Here is a 16,689-nt window from a genome sequence, read left to right on the forward strand (position 1 = left end):
GAATGCGTGCAAACGAAAGCATGAATGTGCGTTTGAATGGGAAGAAAAAAAGTAACTTTAAGAATTTCCTGCCGATTCCACGGCATTTCATTATTTTCGAAAAATACTGGTGATGACATCACCAGCATGATCCTGTCTCCATCGCTCCCAACACATCGGTCTGTGAAGTGATTACAACGGCTAATTTTCTAGGGAATTCGTCAGCCCATTTTTGTGCAATGGATTCCACCGATTTTGCCAGGACCCATGTTTTGGGAATCTAACGAACGAAATTCTCATTTCTCTGCTACTGACAAATCAGTAAGCTCCTAAATAATTTTTTTCTCCATTCAATTTTCGAATTTCTTCTGCAGCTTTACGACCCAAGTTTGAGTGATCGTTTTGAGTTTAGTTGGCTCTATGTATTGTTAACTGTTGTAAAAATAGACCAGCACCTGAATGCAATAAATCAGAAATTACTGATGTATTGCTATTTCTTGTGGTCCTTTGTTCGTAATTGATTAAACGATGGATCGAAAAACAGTTTAGGTTGTTCAATTAAACAAATGCAACAAATTTTAACTTTTAATTGCACTAGATTTCCCTTGTTCCTTTGAAATGTTAAGCATTTTGGCCGTTTTTTAAATAATTGGAACAAAAGTGCCTGTGGCGCAAAATATTTGTTTATCGGTTTCTTACGTTTATTGAAAAAACCTCAAGTCCAAGATAAAAACGAAATCTATTTTCTTGATCCTCGTCAAATTTTGAGTGGAAAACATGCATTTTTAACTATATCTAGAATTTGTCAAAAAATGAAAAAGTGGGAAGGCTATACCCTTCTCACTTTTATCAAAATCTGCAAAAATTCACATCTCTTGGAATTCGCTGAAAATTATACGGTATAGTCGAAATTGAATGCAGATTTCAGAAAACATATTAGTTTCCCCATTAATTATATAATTTCTTAATAAGACGCAATTAAAGTGGTTATGGGTATGGCGCATCTGTTTTTAGTCCCAAGTAAAATCGAAATAGATTTTTGTGATCCTCGTTGATTTTTTTATCTAAATCATACATGTTCATGGTATGGACAAATGCAAGAAGATTGAACAAAATGCTAAAGCGCAACAAAAGAATAAAAGACTTCCAACTTCCGCCCACAAAGATGTTTAAGGTATTTGACATATCTGTAATCATGTTAATAAAGTGACTGTTTTGGTATTCTTATATTTGCAGGAAAAACCTAAAGTTGGAGCTTGATACATTTTTTTCTCATGGAAAGTTTTGTAAAACAAATGGCAAACTGGTTAAATGAAACTTGATTCCTTTTTTTTTAATTCGTTAATTAATTTTTGTGTGTGTGTTTTTGTTCTGTTATGGTGGAACGGTGGAGAGAAAAGATGTTCGCGAATATGGGCAATTCGAGATCCAAGTAGAAACGGAGTGCATATTGTTTAAAGGCTTATAGACTGGTATTACTGACCAATGTTGACAGCGTAGACAAGGTTACAGAAAGGTTGCATTGATCTTAATGGCTGGTGTACAATTACAGGACGAAAAATGTCATCAGCTGACGGAACAGCTGACATGCCCATAAAAATTCTACGGAGTTAGTTATTTCTCCCCTAGATGTCTTGAAAATATACGGGAAATGTCAGCTGTCCCGTCAGCTGTTCCATTTCGCGTGGCTTCTGACTGAGGATGGCTGCTGATACGAACTTCTCTCTTCTTGAAATTTTACCACCTATGCCGTGTGTTTTGAGTTGCATCTGGTGAATTCAATCAATGCTGAGTTGTTCAAGGTATTATGGTAAAAATTTATGTCAAAGAAACATCGTACCACTTATATTTTAAATTTTTTAAGGAGGAACATGGCTTGGCTTTGCTAGCACGTTTTTCATCTCCGTTAGTCTGATATACCCATTTTGTTTCAAAGGTGATACGTAAAAAGAGTAGTAGTTATTTATAATCTTTTTTTCTATCTAAATCTCTTAAATTCTTGGAGGTGTCATCAGGTGATGTTAGAATTTATTGTTAATACTTTAAGTTTCTTAAATCATGCTTTCAGGTCTTTGGGATGTACCTGATGTATTGTGGTGGCATCAAAATCATTCTATTTCCCTATTTAAATATCTTAGATTCTTGGATGTGTCATCACGTGATATAAGAATTTATTATTAATAGTTTAAGTTTTTGTAATCATGCTTTTAGGTCTTTATCACCTGATGTACTGTTGTGGCTGTGGAATCATTCAGTGACTTGGTTCAATCCAGGACTTGGTTTCTTCGAAAATGGTTTACAGTTTTAATTTGCAGAGATCCTGGAGGCACCTGATGTGTTTCATTGGCGTTGGAGTCACTCGGTGACAGAAGAGAATGCCTCTAATGTTATGTTGTCAGTGTAAATAAAACATATTCAGTATCATTCTTGTATTTGTTGAATTATTACCTCTTTCAACGGAAACAAAGGAGTTAAAGATGGTAATGGTTAATTCCTTTTGTGATGCCACCACATGAAGTTAGTTTGTTTCAGTCATTTTTTCCTTTTTTTTATTGCCAAGTGATTGCACTTGAAGTCAAATGAAACAAAGAAAACAATTTATTCACTGATGTTTCACCGACTGTGAAATCTTTTGAAATAAGTACTATTGAGATGGCGGGACTTCGATTGAAATAGGTTGGGAAAACAAACAATCTAAGTTTATCTTTGATTTTGCATAAATTCGAATAAAGGGAAATGAAATAAACAAGAAGAATGAATTAAAATTAAAATTGTTTTTATTGTCCCACCTCCTCCCAACAATTCCACCACTATTTTACATAACAATACATACACAAATATATTTACACAAACATACATACACTTAACTATAAGTTAACCCGTTGGCTGCCAGGCCACGCAACCCGTAGGTTGCTTAAACTACAGTAGCTACGCATCGCGTCTTAAGGATCGCGAACAAGGTGGGACTTGTCCGAAGACAAGTCCGGGTTGACACGGCGACGGAATCCATTACAGGGAATGCACACCCTCAGGAATCCGCCACCGCATCGACAAAGAGAAGTCCCTACTGGTGCATTGCCTAAAGCGCCTTGCGGCGAAGGCCATTGCGGCCGGTCCCTACAAGCTACAAAAAAAATGGGACGCAAACGGGGTGGCAGCCAACGGGTTAACTTAAACATAACAATGCAAAATAAAACAGTACCAGAGCGACGATCCACGATGAATTCCCTACGGGAAAGGCGAAGGAGAAGCCAGCGACGAGGTAATGGCGTAAACAAAGACAGCGAAGACGACGAGACGGAGAGACGGAGATGAAGGCGAAGACGACCAAAACGACGAGACGGGGATGAAGGGGAAGACGACCAAGACGACGAGACAGAGATGAAGGCGAAGACGACCAAAACGACGAGACGAAGATGAAGACGACCAAGACGACGAGACAGAGATGAAGGCGAAGATGTCAACGAAGATAGCGATGAGGTGAAGTCGTTGACAACAACGGCAGGAAGACGAAGAAAATGTAGTTCTAAATTGATTAAACGTGGCAAAAAAAGAAGTAAGTGATTTTGAGCGGAAAATGGCATTTGTCTGATAAAACGATGAAAAAGACAAAGAACTTACGCGTGTGGTCCACTGGGGGCGAAACTACCGAAATTGTCAAAACGGCAGTGTTGTACCGAACGAACATGAATATTTGCAGTCCTATCACAGAAGTTTTTGTTACAATACAACAATGCTCCATAACATAGAAACTTAAAATACCAAAAAATGGAGATGTTATTAAAGCCTATCCATGTGAGCTGGCTAAGTAACGGTGAGAAGAACTGCAGGATTAACAATGGAGATTTTCCATTTATACAAGAACGATTTATTAAAATGAGAAATCCAGATAATCCACCAAATTAAAATACCATGGAAAGGCAATGATGATGAACCTTATTCAATGTTGGCATTCAGCAGACTAAGAAGAGAGGAAGAGAAGCCTGTGTAGAGAAAATTGTTACAGGTGTGTGTAGCGGAAGATTAGTAATGTTTTAAATACCACAATGAAGAGCTGACGGGAATTTTGCTAATCAGAGAAACTTGGAAATCTGGAGACCTGGGATGCTGAAGGCTGATGGTTAGCAACACAAAGTAGATGAAGACTCTGTCGTTGACTGACAAGAGAACACATCACTAAGCTTAAACAAAAGGCTTGAGGTCCATTAACAGTACTTGAACTGGATGGTGATCTTTATCTAAGGAATAGTGGCCTTCTTAAAGTGCCAGGATCCCTTATTGTACATTGATAGCAGGAATGCAGGCTGCTGGTTCAGCAGCTGGCATAGCTGACAAGGCGAAACACCACCACATACAAAAAGCAATCTATGTCAAGGGTTTCCTTTTCAATACATACCCAACGATAGCAATACTGAATAGATAACAACATACCGTAAATTTTTTGATGAAAAATCCTTTGAAACACATAACAGGATAACGTAACAAACTTACGTTTAACTTGTCACTCAAAATCTCCATTATAGCCGCACATCCACGCCATCTAGAGTTTCAACCTAGAACCAAAAATTAAACTTTGTTTTGAATTTTGAAATAAGTACAATACTTGCTTTTAAGTACTTGAATGTTTCTAATCTCTGATAGTTGAATTCCAATTTTAGGCATAACATCCTAGAATATAAACTACTATAGTTGCAGCATGAAACGCTAAACATTTGTAGGTAAAACTGTCGTAGCTCGTAGGATCAGCCTGTAGTGTTGAAAGCAAGAAAAACATGGAATAATAGCTACCACACTCTAACGCATGCGAGAAAAGTATTTGAAACTGTTAGAACAATACAGTTCATTTTTTACTTTTTTCAGATTGTCACGAAATTTTTCCGGAAGTAGCCAATATCTCCGGAAACAGTGATCCCATAACAAAACGAGTAGGATTTTCGTGCTCCTTATTAAATTTGGATTGGGAATGACTAGCTTTTAGCCAAAAGTCGGATTTGACCAAAATCGCGATTTTTCATGAACACTTTATAGTTCAGGAAAATTTGCGATTTTTGACGATTTTGGGGTATTTTGAGTTGATACATGGAGTCGACCCCAAATTTGACGAGGATCACGAAAATGTGAATCTTTTTTCTGACAGACCAACAAATAAGGAGTTATTTTGCATTTTTAAACCGGAAGTAAAACCGGAAGTCAAAATTTCAGAAATCTAAAAAATGAACTTTGTTTTCCTTTAAATGGTTAACAAGATTTTGATAGTTGTAAAAGTAAACTAGTGTTAATAAAAGCTATGCGGTGTTTTAAAATTTCTAAAAGTACAATTTCAATTCAATTCAATTTCACTTAAATAGACTTGAATTTTTTAGCATGATTATATATGCCCTTACTTACTTGGTATTTAATGAAAACCTGCAAACGAGATATGACAGTACTTGTCGAAACAATGTTTTGGGTTCTACTAGTATCTGGCTGGATGCAGCTAGACTACGCAAGGCCCTTTCAATGGTTCGTCTGCTCACGAACTGTCGCGTATGCGTGAATGAAAATGCCATGAGGAATTACAGTTTTATACTTTTATTACTCTCCATATATCCATGTATTGGTATTCTTCATGGATAAATCAACAAGTATCTCAATCAATCCCCCTGAAAAGTGAAGAACATCTCTGGGTTTTAAGAATAAAGATTGGTTGCCACTGTTAAACGCCACCTGCCAGTTCCAAGCACAGATTCATTGGGCAAAGCAACGGAAAGAGTCCATTCTTAAAACCGTCCACAACAGCCGAATACAATACAAACACAAGAACTGGGGTTTCAATAGAAGATCACTCTCCCTCTTTGTATTTGCGACGAACTCCGACAGAAAACCATATTGTGAGCTGAGCAAGAATAGGTACGTGCGTTAAAATAGAGAACGAATAGAGCAGGAATTCCGGTTTTGACAGCGATCGATAAACGAAGAGACGTTGCTGTGTTACAATTTTTCAATTCAAACCAAACACGAGACATCTAGCGGACAGCATTCCTTACACACGATTCGTAAGTTTCAATCACTTTGTTAAATGATCCTCTACTCCGGGCGGCATCTACGAGTTGTTGGAGGCGATCGGGTACTGTTCGATGAGCTGATGATTTTTAAATAATTTTTAGTGACCTAATTCAGGAATATCTTCTCCTCTTTCCAGCCTTTCAGCTAATGCAAGCATCCTTTCTTGGATTTCCCATGTGTCATTTAGCTCACCAACATCAGAAACTTCCAGCTGACTCCTGTCTATGATTAATTCATGCACAGACTCAACATGAGATTGGTCAGGGCTTGACTCTAATAGAGATGAATCCTCTTTTTGGTTTATGCTTGAGTCAGACAAATTATCCAAACTGGGTGCTATACTTGGTCCACATAATGATTTAACAGATATATTATTGACATTTATTATGTCACATGAAAGTTGTTTTGCCACATCTCCACTTGATGTGCAGCAACTTGTAAATGACTCTTCTGTAGTATCAGGATCAAGACCATAAACTTCATTAATAGCTTTGTCATTCATTTCATTTCTTTGAACTTGATCTCTGAAGTCTTCCCACTCGTGGCAAGTCATGCCTCTCTTTGATATTTGTGCAATTTCACTGTGAAAATAAAGTTGCAAATGCAATTATTTGTTTATGATGTTAGTGTTGTCACTAAAGGGAAAACTAACCATGGATGAAGAGTTTTTCGTGGTAAAGACTTCAAAACTTCTATCTCCCTTTCAGTAACAGGACCAAAAAACACTTCATTATCTACATCCAAAAAGCATTCAACTTCACCGTCAGATCTATCGAGTATGACTTCCAAATCTATGTCAGACATTTTATTTTTATGGCAATAGGATATTTCAATTCAACCAAACGACAACACAATAGTGAAGCCAATGTTCACGACTCACAGAGTTACGACTGCGTAATTTCAAAGTTTGAAAAAGTGACGGTTTTCGTTTCCAGCTGACTGTATGATAGTATAGGCAACAACCAATCAAATGTGAGGGTTTTAAGGAGACATCATTGCCATTCATCCCCAGGAGTTGTAATTAAAACAATAATAAATTCGTTGTCTTCAATTTTGTGAATTATTTTAAATTTCTTTTTCGTTCAAAAATTAAAATAGTTAAAGATAAGACAAACTGACGTGTAATTAATCAAGAATTTGAAGAATGCTGTTCGTCATTTGTTTGTGAAAGCTTCTTTTCCCGGGCAAAGGCATGCTGTCAAAGCGTTGAAATGAGGCTCGATTTTGATCATTTGATACAGAAACATTTTAAACGAGTGTGACACATTTGATTGTGTGGATAATATGATTGAAGAATTAGTTCCAAAACGGGAGTTTTTCTTACAATGCCTGTAAAGTAAAATGTGAACGGAACCTATCAATGTGTTTGATCAATATGCCCAAACGAGAATCCCGCTTGTCTCATGGCGAATTGACAATGACGTTACGTTTTGCACCTGACGAAATTTGCTGCAGTTTTTCAACGAATTGAAGGTAAATTTTACTTTTAAAACGTTTAGGTTTTTAGTCTTTCTGGTTATACTTAATAGTATCAATGTCGATGTGTGGTGGTAAAGCTTTTGTCTTGTGATGATACGCTAATTGCCTATACATTTTTTTCTTGTGTACCGGCAGTTTCACCGAGATGAATCTTTTTTGCAAATCTTTGTTGTTGGTTGTATTTCACTAGTCTAACAATTTTTTGCCTAAGAACTGCTTTCTCGTTTTGTATGCTGCACAAGCGGTAGATGTCGCCGAGAATGCTGCTCCGAAAAAAAAATAGTACCTATTCCTCTATCCCGTTATTGTGGAACGCAGTGGCGTAGTGCATTCTTGTATGACCTGTTGAAGAACCAGAGTTGAGAACTTTCTCTGGGAGTTAAACCGGAGAAACGCACTGTTGCTGACGGAATTGCAACGTCTAGGTAAGTTTATGTCTCTCATTTTCTTGATTTGCTTAATCAGGCTTTAGTGAAACAAATCTCACACATTTTAGCCAAAGACTTGGCTAATATCATGTGATGGTAACTGACAGTTTTGGAAACCAGTGGCCCAAAAAATCTTGGTTGTAGCAACATGTTTGTTATTTTGGGGCACGAACAAAGAGCCGAGGTTTCCTAGATTTCTTACACACCTAAATCCGTTATGTTGGACAAATCAGCAAAATGTTGGGATTTTTCCTGTTTGACGTTTTTCTTTCATTACAACGAATTGACGGAAATCCTTTAATATTCGGATATTTTAACTAAAATACTCCGGAAATGCACAAATAATAGAAACGCCGATTTCACATTTCACTGTGCCCTGGTTTCTTTTGTGTACAAAGTAAAGATCTTTGTTTGCATTGTGTTCAATGATATCTTTCAAGTGTTATGTTTTTGTTTTGTGAGGTGTGTAAAACTTAAAGGCTGTAGTGCTGAAAAAAAAAAGGAACCTGTAGGGAAAGCAGTTTCTAATTTCTCTCTGTGAACCAATAGGAACTCAGGAACACGAAAGGATATATTAAACTTAAAACAGCTTCCAACTGGATTAAAATAACGTATAAATACCGATTTCTATTTGCATAGGTTTATGTCTGCTGAAATTGTAAAACGCCGAAACCAGGGCGACAAATGAATCTCGAACCTCTAGTGGATAATCAAAAACGATATCTGAGTTGCCACTTTGCAGTTGCTTTTGAGCTTCTATTATCCCACTAAGAATGTCTGAAACATCATAAATATGAATTAGCTTTTGACCACAAAAACAAGCATTAAAAAACCATACTTTTATATGGAACTTCTTCATCATGTTTCATATGACTAGTCAGGTTTTCAAGCAACTTAGCAGATCCAATTAACAACTCTTCTGCATAAAGGAATTTAGAAAAAAAATATTAATAAGTGTATGAAGGGGTGGTCAGTGAAGAAAACAATATGATGCAGAGATCATTATTACCATTTAGAGAGTTTTCAAGGATGAAGGCAACAGACATCCATAAGGCTTCATCATCAAGAAGACTACTGCAGGATTTATTGTCAGAATAGTGGTAGGATTTATTGTCAGAATAGTGAATCAAATTATCTAGGAGCCGAACAATCTGGATAATTATTTGGGAGTCTTCACTAGACATCAAGTTTACTACACCAGTCAGCAACTCACTATCCAATAGGATTTCATGGCCTATCTTTTGTTGGCAAGCTAGGTTTGCTAGGATTCCAATTCCAATCTCCTGTATTTATATTTTTATGTTCATTAAAAAAAAATGCATAATATGCACTCATTAACACCTTTACCGTTAATCTTGGGGCTACACTTTCTTCAATGACACATTTTGCTAAGGATAAAATGTCATGCTGAAATAAACAATGTGCAACTTCTTTATCTGCAGACATGTCCCACAACAAACACAGGTCTGTTTCCAAGGATTCATCCAGTTCAACTGCATTGCTCTCTTGAGTTTCAAAATTGTTATGGTTCTTTGAGTATGAAGGCAATTCCTGGACAGTGAAACTTGTTGAAACTATTTAACTTGTCTATTAGTTTTATACCTCAGTAAGTTTCATTAAAGTTTTCAAGATCCACGATTCCGAATACAACGTATCACCTATCGCATCTCCTTTAAGTCTTTCGTCATCTTCCGTTATTGCTTCACCATTTTCTTCAACACTGGATTCATCAGAGTTTTGCTTAGAAACGGACATTCTAAATTTCTAACCGAGAAAAAAAATTGCTGTCGAAAACTAACGACTGAAGCTAAAGCACTCTGAGATTTGTTTGTTTGTTTGTTTACAACATGACGGTATTTCACCTCTTGCCGCTAGGAGAACTGACAGTGCCGTATGTTACACTGTAAGGTCGCTAGATGTGGCTATTCCTAACTTTTTAGTTGGAATGCGTGCAAACGGCTGCGTAGCGTAAGAACGTATTCTCACAGATAAAAATGTTCACAAGTAAAATTCCACTAATAAAATTGATCATTGACACTTATCCTCCTTAATAAATTGTTGCAGAAGCACAATGTTTTACAAGTAAAAATGTTCATTAGAACCTTTATGAATAAAATCATTTTCACAAATGCAATGTTGCATTAGTAAATATCACCACAAGTAAAATTAACTATTTGAAAGAAATTTATAAATAGTTCATAATTAAAATGTTTCAATTGTAATAAATATCACTGATAAAATGGTGCGTATTTAAATTGTACTACAAGTAAAATGTTGTTCATTTGTAATAAATGTCATAGATAAAACGGTGCATTTGTAAAAAGTATCTAAAGTAAAATGTTTCACAAGTAATTAATATTACAAATAAAATGAACCGTAGATAACAAGTTTCATAAGTAATAATTCAAAATTAAATTTTTGCACAAGTAAAATACATTTTTTAGAAACAAATTTAGAAATAATTCATAAGTAAAATGTTGTAATTGTAATACATGACATAGATAAAATTGTGCATTTTTAAAAAGTATTACAAGTAAAATGTTTCACATGTAATCTATGCTACAAATAAAATGAACCATTGATAACAAGTTTCATAAGTAAGTTTTTGCATGGTCATATATGGTTGATCCACTATGGGTAAATTTCCTCTCGGAAAAGGGATACCCTCTTGCGGGTTTTTACCATAAAAAAAACCCGGGTTGTGGATCGGGGCGAAAGAGTGATTTTCCACCCTGTGGGAGCGCCTCTTGCGGGTGTGTGGTTTTCCTCCACGCAAAAAATTCATTTATTGCTAGATCCTAGATGGCAGTCCCATCCCAAGAGGAAAGATTTTTCTACTGGTTGTCGAGATAGTTGCAAAGCGCTGTTATAGTTTATGCTTGTTTGATCGTTTGGCTCCCGGTAAGGTACCAGCATGTGATCAAATAACGGGTAGGTTTCATCGCCAATCAGGTGAACATCACCCGAACAAAGTTCAGGCAGTCTTTGGTAGACAAAAGAAAGCCTGTAGACACTGGCATCATGAATTCTGCTTGGTGGGCCAGTGAAAACATCCAAAAATACTCCATTTGCATCGCAGATGCCTTGTAACGTTATAGAAATTTGTTGCTGGTGATTAACATAGCTAGATTTATTTTTATTCGCTGGTGCTCGAATAGGAATGTAGGTGCTTCCGATGCAACCCAATACTCCAGGAAAACCGGATATCTGTACAGAGGAATAATGTTATAGGTTACATGTTTACAAAAAGACAGGGAAACAACAATAAATTACTTGTTCAAAATGATGTGCTATCACTGTCTTTTCTTCATTATCTTTTGGAAACCTAATAATGCTAGGAGCAATGTCATTAAGCCAAAAACGCACGGAACGTAAACGTAATATTTGTATTGCGCTAGTCGTTGGTTTAAATAAGATTGTAAATCAACATCACATTAAAATAGCTTTACAGTTATAGAGAGTGACTAAATGATGGATCTATTCATCGGGATTTTGGGGAAGAGCCACCATATTAAGGAACTCATTTACAAAATTTGCTATCTGGTAATTGAATTGGACGGGAGCAATTTGTCGTCCCTGAGAAAAGTTGGGATTAGCACAGCTCACGTAATTTCTTCACCATACACTCACCACTTACTCATTCTCTCTTCTTCGTTCTTTATTATTTTCTTCTAAAGAGCTGTTGTTGGGCTGCTTTTCTCTGGTCTAACAAAAGACGTGGGCCCGAGTTCCTTCTTTTCTGCATGGGAAATGTCAGCAAACATCAGTCATCTTTTCATTTCCCCTTCGTATATATACACAACACGAGACATAATGGGAGAGCTATTCAACAAGCGGAATAGTCCTTCCTAATATAATGTCCCCTTTTCAGTTATTTATTGTGAAATATATCCCAGTCGATTTGTCCAGCCACAAGAAGGAAAACCCGCCTCGCTGCAGGAGATGTTTTTGAATCCTTTTTTCTTTCTTATATGCCCTCGTAAGCAAAGCTTCTTCCTCAATCCTATATGCCAATTAAAATGATGTATTCACACAGGTGATACATCGACACGGTCACCGACCAAACAAACGCAGCAGATTTTTTTTTACACCTTTGTTATGTGTGTTGTCTTGTGTAGAGACAGGGACATTTCCGACCGATTCTTACAAGTTTGTAATTTGAATGGAAAACAAATTCCGCGCGCGGCTGCGTTTCAAATAAGCAGAGTGTTTCGTGGACGTGTTTGACCAGTGGCCCAGTGTCATCGCGTTCCGCCAGCTCTCCAGGAGTTTCGGGAGGATTCATGATACCTTGCAGACCACGTTCACCTTGTTTACTAGCAGGAACTTTGGGACCAATCGGGCCCTGAGTTCCACGTTCACCTTTCTCGCTAGACAGACCAGGTTTGCCTCGTTGACCGGGCAAACCCTGAAATTTTGGACGTATTATAAATAATTATGTTTTAGTCCCGCAACACGAAAGAATTAAAGAAAGTAAAAATGTCGTACCACTAGACCTGAAGGCCCAGCATGACCCTTGTCACCTTTAGGACCAGATTGACTCTATTCAATGAGAAAGAAAATGATTTGTTTCAATCCATGAGAATCTTGGCGGATTGAAATCATGATAGTTTACCGAAGGACCGTCAGCTCCCATCATACCGACAGGACTGCGCTCACCAGGACCTCCAGGAGGACCAACAGGTCCACGTTCGCCAGGGAATCAACGCTCACCGCGAAGACCGCTGACACCCGGTAAGCCAAAAACACCATCACAGGTTCACCATCTTTTCCGGGATTGCCAGAAGTTCCGGCAACACCAGGAAGTCCCTAACTAGAGAAAAGAAAAGGCTAAGTTAACTCCACACTTATTCTGCCTCCTAACGTAAAATGCCAAACTTTAAAAAATTAGTATTAAAGGCGCTGTTGATGATAAAAGAAAACAAAAGTTATCGTTATAATTGCCAATACAAATCATCAGACCTTAGTGAAAAATCATCAGACCTAAAGAGAATACTGGGTTTTCTTACTGGTAGGAACACTTGACCAAGAGTTGTTTGCTAACGCATAAGCAGAGAACTTATTTTACAGTCCATTAGCCAGACCACATAAGCATTTGCCAGCAACAGCAATAACCATCACTTTGGAATCTTTAGCAATGATCTAAAACAAACAATGTAGAATAAATTATTTGCTAGTACCTTGGTTTTTGAATAAATTTACCTTTTTCAGCGTTCTCACTTCCCGTAATCTCCAGTTTGAAGTTTGGGATTAACAACTAATTGATCTAACGCATCCTTTTCGCTCTTGCCATTTTTTTTTGCTTCACAATTGACGTAAAAATCTTTCGGTAATTGAGATAAAATTAGACAGGTTCTAATAGTTCGTAAGGATCGATGTCCGGAGTCTATTTCCGATGTCTCTAGCTGTCCGGCTTGACACGCCTTCTGTTATCTATGTCAACATGGTCACGTGTCCTGGCGAATGCTCTGTGCCATTTTCCATAGCTTCGATATCGACGCCTACTTCCTTTTCGTAGCGGGAGAGAATTCGGCTGATATTACTTGTTTTACAATTTTATGCCATTGGTAGAAACCACGTAATTTTTTCTAATTTCTTTTCTTTACCTTTTCTTTGCTTGAAATCCCAGCAAGCTTTATGTTATGACAGGATTACTTACATACTTTCAGTAAATTTTAAAATGATGTACGTCAATCATCTAATTCATTCCTAGTTTCATCAAAAACAGCAGCCTCATCATCAGCATTATGTTCTAACTCATCATCCCTTGCAGTTACATATTCACTTTCAGCCGATGAGCTCTTTGCTTCAGCTAGCTGTTTAATCCTATGCCATTGTTTGCAACAACGACGACTGATTTAACAACTTTAGTTTTGAAAAAAAAATTAGCTGTTTAATCCTATGCCATTGTTTGCAACAACGACGACTGATTTAACAACTTTAGTTTTGAAAAAAAAATTAGCTGTTTAATCCTATGCCATTGTTTGCAACAACGACGACTGATTTAACAACTTTAGTTTTGAAAAAAAAATTTGCTGTTTAATCCTATGCCATTGTTTGCAACAACGACGACTGATTTAACAACTTTAGTTTTGAAAAAAAATTAGCTGTTTAATCCTATGCCATTGTTTGCAACAACGACGACTGATTTAACAACTTTAGTTTTGAAAAAAAATTAGCTGTTTAATCCTATGCCATTGTTTGCAACAACGACGACTGATTTAACAACTTTAGTTTTGAAAAAAAAATTAGCTGTTTAATCCTATGCCATTGTTTGCAACAACGACGACTGATTTAACAACTTTAGTTTTGAAAAAAAATTAGCTGTTTAATCCTATGCCATTGTTTGGAACAACGACGACTGATTTAACAACTTTAGTTTTGAAAAAAAAATTTGCTGTTTAATCCTATGCCATTGTTTGCAACAACGACGACTGATTTAACAAATTTAGTTTTGAAAAAAAAATTAGCTGTTTAATCCTATGCCATTGTTTGCAACAACGACGACTGATTTAACAACTTTAGTTTTGAAAAAAAATTAGCTGTTTAATCCTATGCCATTGTTTGCAACAACGACGACTGATTAAACAACTTTAATTGTGAAAAAAAATGAGCTGTTTAATCCTATGCCATTTACTACGGTCTCATTTAAGAAAAAATGAGACACGAACGAGAAAACGAATAAAAGCAATTCAGATGTTGATGTTCACTCAGACGAGAGAAGGGGAATCCAACAAAAACTCATATCAAAAACAAATAAAATAAGGGAATAAGAACTTACTTTGGAAAAGAGCGTATTGAGGCAGTGAACTTTCTGTCGTTCTTTGACGAACGCGTAATAATGTCTCACACCCTTCAGCGTGAGTTCTTCCATTACATTGATCTCGTAAGGATTATCAATATGTTTCCTCTGCCAATTAAAATGTTATCAATTTGTGCATGTATAGTGTGAATATATTTATGTATATATTCTTATAGTACAAGAATTCACGTTCTCATTACCATAAACTCCTCTACAGTTACAGGAAACGTTGCCGAATACAACAACATTTGGCGCTTGCTTGGTAGGAACGAAATTATGCGATCCAACATATCCATGAAGTCTTGCGAAAGCAATTTATCGGCCTAAATGCTCACAACAACATATAATGTATGCAACAAATAACCTACACAGACTACATACCTCATCCAGTACAATGACCTTGCAATGGTCCATAACAGCTATCTTCTTTTACATCAGATCCAATACACGACCAGGAGTAGCAATCACAACATTAACTGTAAAACCAAATGGTGTTATCAAAAGTTATTTCTAATTTAAAGTAATGAGTACCTTTTCCAAAAATTCTCATAATGTCATCTTTCAAGTCGATACCACCAGTAGTCACCATGATGCGAATATCCAAATGTTTCACCAGTTCAATGCATATTTGACTTGTTTGTAAAGCCAATTCACGTGTTGTCACAACAATCAATGCTGAAAAATAACTGCCATTAAAATTACAGGAGAGCTTAAGTTTGAAATGAAATTACCTTGAATAGGCTGCTCAGATGGAACAACTTGTTCCAACACTTGTATACAATAAGCACCTGTCTTTCCAGTTCCATTTTTAGCACGAGCCTGAATATTACGACCAGTCAGAGCCATAGGAATTCCAACTTCTTGAATGGGTGATGGAGTCTCCCATCCCTTCTCAAAAATAGCCATCAACAGTTCACGCTTCAGACAGAAGTCCTCATAACTTGTTACCTTGGTATTGGTGACATCCTAAAAGAAAACAAAGCAACAATAACTAAAAAAAAGGGGGGGGGGGAGCAAAATGGGTGGCAGCCAACGGGTTAACTTTTAACATACACATACACTATACAATGATAAAAAACAAAACAATACCAAAGACAATAAGAAAATAGGATAGTTCAAATAATAGGACTTTCAACAAACCAAAAAGAGGTCACGTCTCTTGGGCATCCATGATCAGCCCAGTCAGAATACTGAAGATGCCAAATGCTACGCTGCTGAGACGTGGGCAAGTGAATTACATCCAATTTTTTGATAGATTGACGTCCGGCAGAGAGTTTGCTAACTTGTCGCGTTATTTTATACTTAAAAATAAATATAGGAAAAGTTACTTAAAAATTTAAGCCATTTGATGATTTTTGTAAACAATACTTTACCAAATTCTAAGGTAGCAGCATCTTGTTGTGGCCAATACGTAAATCCACTGTAGCCATTCATACTACTATGGCTGACATGGCTTCTCAACGTGTTGACCGATTTGGTGTTGAGAGAAGGGGTTTGTTGCAAAGTTACGGAACAATCAGTGTGGCACTTCTCATTAAAACAGCAAGTATTTCAAGTATCTGTAAAACCGCCAATTTCAAAACGTAACGTGCTGCTTCAGGATCGTCGAAATAAAAATTTAAATTTTCTTCGCTCCGTTGGCACTGGATGCCAAACATTCTCTTTTGGTTTAGTAAATTTGTTATGTCGTCCCACCTGAAAAAACTAACTATATATAATAAAAAATATAACAATATATATATAAATAATAACTACCTATTTAACTACCTTTTTAACAAACCTTCTATTTTGTTGCCAAGATAACTTTTTTTTTTTTTTTTATACGTGTAGGTGCCACTGGCCATGGCTAGTTGCCACGCCAAGATAACTTCAAAACCTTCCACTCTGACCTACTGTTGATGACTAAATGCAACATGGCCGCCGGTTGCAGACAGATTCTAACCGTCACCACCAGGG

General features: G+C 36.8%; 3 protein-coding genes, 2 long non-coding RNA genes and 1 pseudogene across 13 annotated transcripts; 2 read left to right on the top strand and 4 right to left on the bottom strand.

The window, feature by feature from the left end:
* The first annotated feature begins 31 nt into the window (after positions 1-31).
* Positions 32-2,403, top strand: LOC123466769. Of its 3 annotated transcripts, XR_006641533.1 has the most exons (5): positions 33-1,153; positions 1,216-1,451; positions 1,532-1,781; positions 1,844-1,915; positions 2,191-2,403. It is a non-coding gene; the product is annotated as an uncharacterized LOC123466769 (long non-coding RNA). The 3 variants fall into 3 exon arrangements; XR_006641527.1 differs by having other exon boundaries at positions 32-1,153; positions 1,216-1,781; XR_006641535.1 differs by lacking the exon at positions 1,216-1,451 and having other exon boundaries at positions 43-300.
* Positions 2,404-2,781: 378 nt separating this feature from the next.
* LOC123466757 lies at positions 2,782-4,526 on the bottom strand. 4 transcript variants are annotated; one of them, XR_006641521.1, is made up of 7 exons: positions 4,411-4,526; positions 4,195-4,344; positions 4,022-4,136; positions 3,891-3,962; positions 3,742-3,803; positions 3,601-3,681; positions 2,782-3,505 (listed from the first exon to the last, which is right to left on the bottom strand). XR_006641521.1 is itself a non-coding variant. In XM_045166931.1 (6 exons), exons 3-6 carry the CDS (start codon positions 3,930-3,932, stop codon positions 3,208-3,210), a joined length of 483 nt encoding a protein of 160 aa, XP_045022866.1. In that variant the 5' UTR covers positions 3,933-3,962; positions 4,022-4,344; positions 4,411-4,526; the 3' UTR covers positions 2,782-3,207. The 4 variants fall into 4 exon arrangements, 1 of the variants encoding a protein (XP_045022866.1); XR_006641524.1 differs by lacking the exon at positions 4,195-4,344; XR_006641514.1 differs by having other exon boundaries at positions 4,022-4,307.
* Positions 4,527-5,782: 1,256 nt separating this feature from the next.
* On the bottom strand, positions 5,783-6,986 carry LOC123466749. The gene is made up of 2 exons (XM_045166909.1): positions 6,677-6,986; positions 5,783-6,605 (listed from the first exon to the last, which is right to left on the bottom strand). The coding sequence occupies exons 1-2, from the start codon at positions 6,826-6,828 to the stop codon at positions 6,122-6,124; spliced, it is 636 nt and encodes a 211-aa protein (XP_045022844.1). The 5' UTR covers positions 6,829-6,986; the 3' UTR covers positions 5,783-6,121.
* A 72-nt stretch (positions 6,987-7,058) lies between these two features.
* LOC123466777 lies at positions 7,059-9,597 on the top strand. The gene is made up of 2 exons (XR_006641536.1): positions 7,059-7,497; positions 7,715-9,597. It is a non-coding gene; the product is annotated as an uncharacterized LOC123466777 (long non-coding RNA).
* LOC123466729 (protein saal1-like) lies at positions 8,460-9,825 on the bottom strand. Of its 4 annotated transcripts, none has more exons than XM_045166896.1 (6): positions 9,534-9,811; positions 9,279-9,482; positions 9,145-9,214; positions 8,941-9,066; positions 8,770-8,850; positions 8,485-8,708 (listed from the first exon to the last, which is right to left on the bottom strand). In XM_045166896.1, the coding sequence occupies exons 1-6, from the start codon at positions 9,684-9,686 to the stop codon at positions 8,533-8,535; spliced, it is 810 nt and encodes a 269-aa protein (XP_045022831.1). In that variant the 5' UTR covers positions 9,687-9,811; the 3' UTR covers positions 8,485-8,532. The 4 variants fall into 4 exon arrangements, with proteins under 4 accessions (XP_045022827.1, XP_045022831.1, XP_045022829.1 ...); XM_045166894.1 differs by having other exon boundaries at positions 9,130-9,214; XM_045166892.1 differs by having other exon boundaries at positions 8,460-8,708; positions 8,941-9,214; positions 9,279-9,461; positions 9,534-9,825.
* Positions 9,826-11,603: 1,778 nt separating this feature from the next.
* Positions 11,604-16,674, bottom strand: LOC123466801 (annotated as a pseudogene).
* Between the last annotated feature and the right edge of the window lie 15 nt (positions 16,675-16,689).

The sequence above is a fragment of the Daphnia magna genome, linkage group LG1 (assembly GCF_020631705.1).
Source record: "Daphnia magna isolate NIES linkage group LG1, ASM2063170v1.1, whole genome shotgun sequence".
Taxonomy (NCBI): domain Eukaryota; kingdom Metazoa; phylum Arthropoda; class Branchiopoda; order Diplostraca; family Daphniidae; genus Daphnia; species Daphnia magna.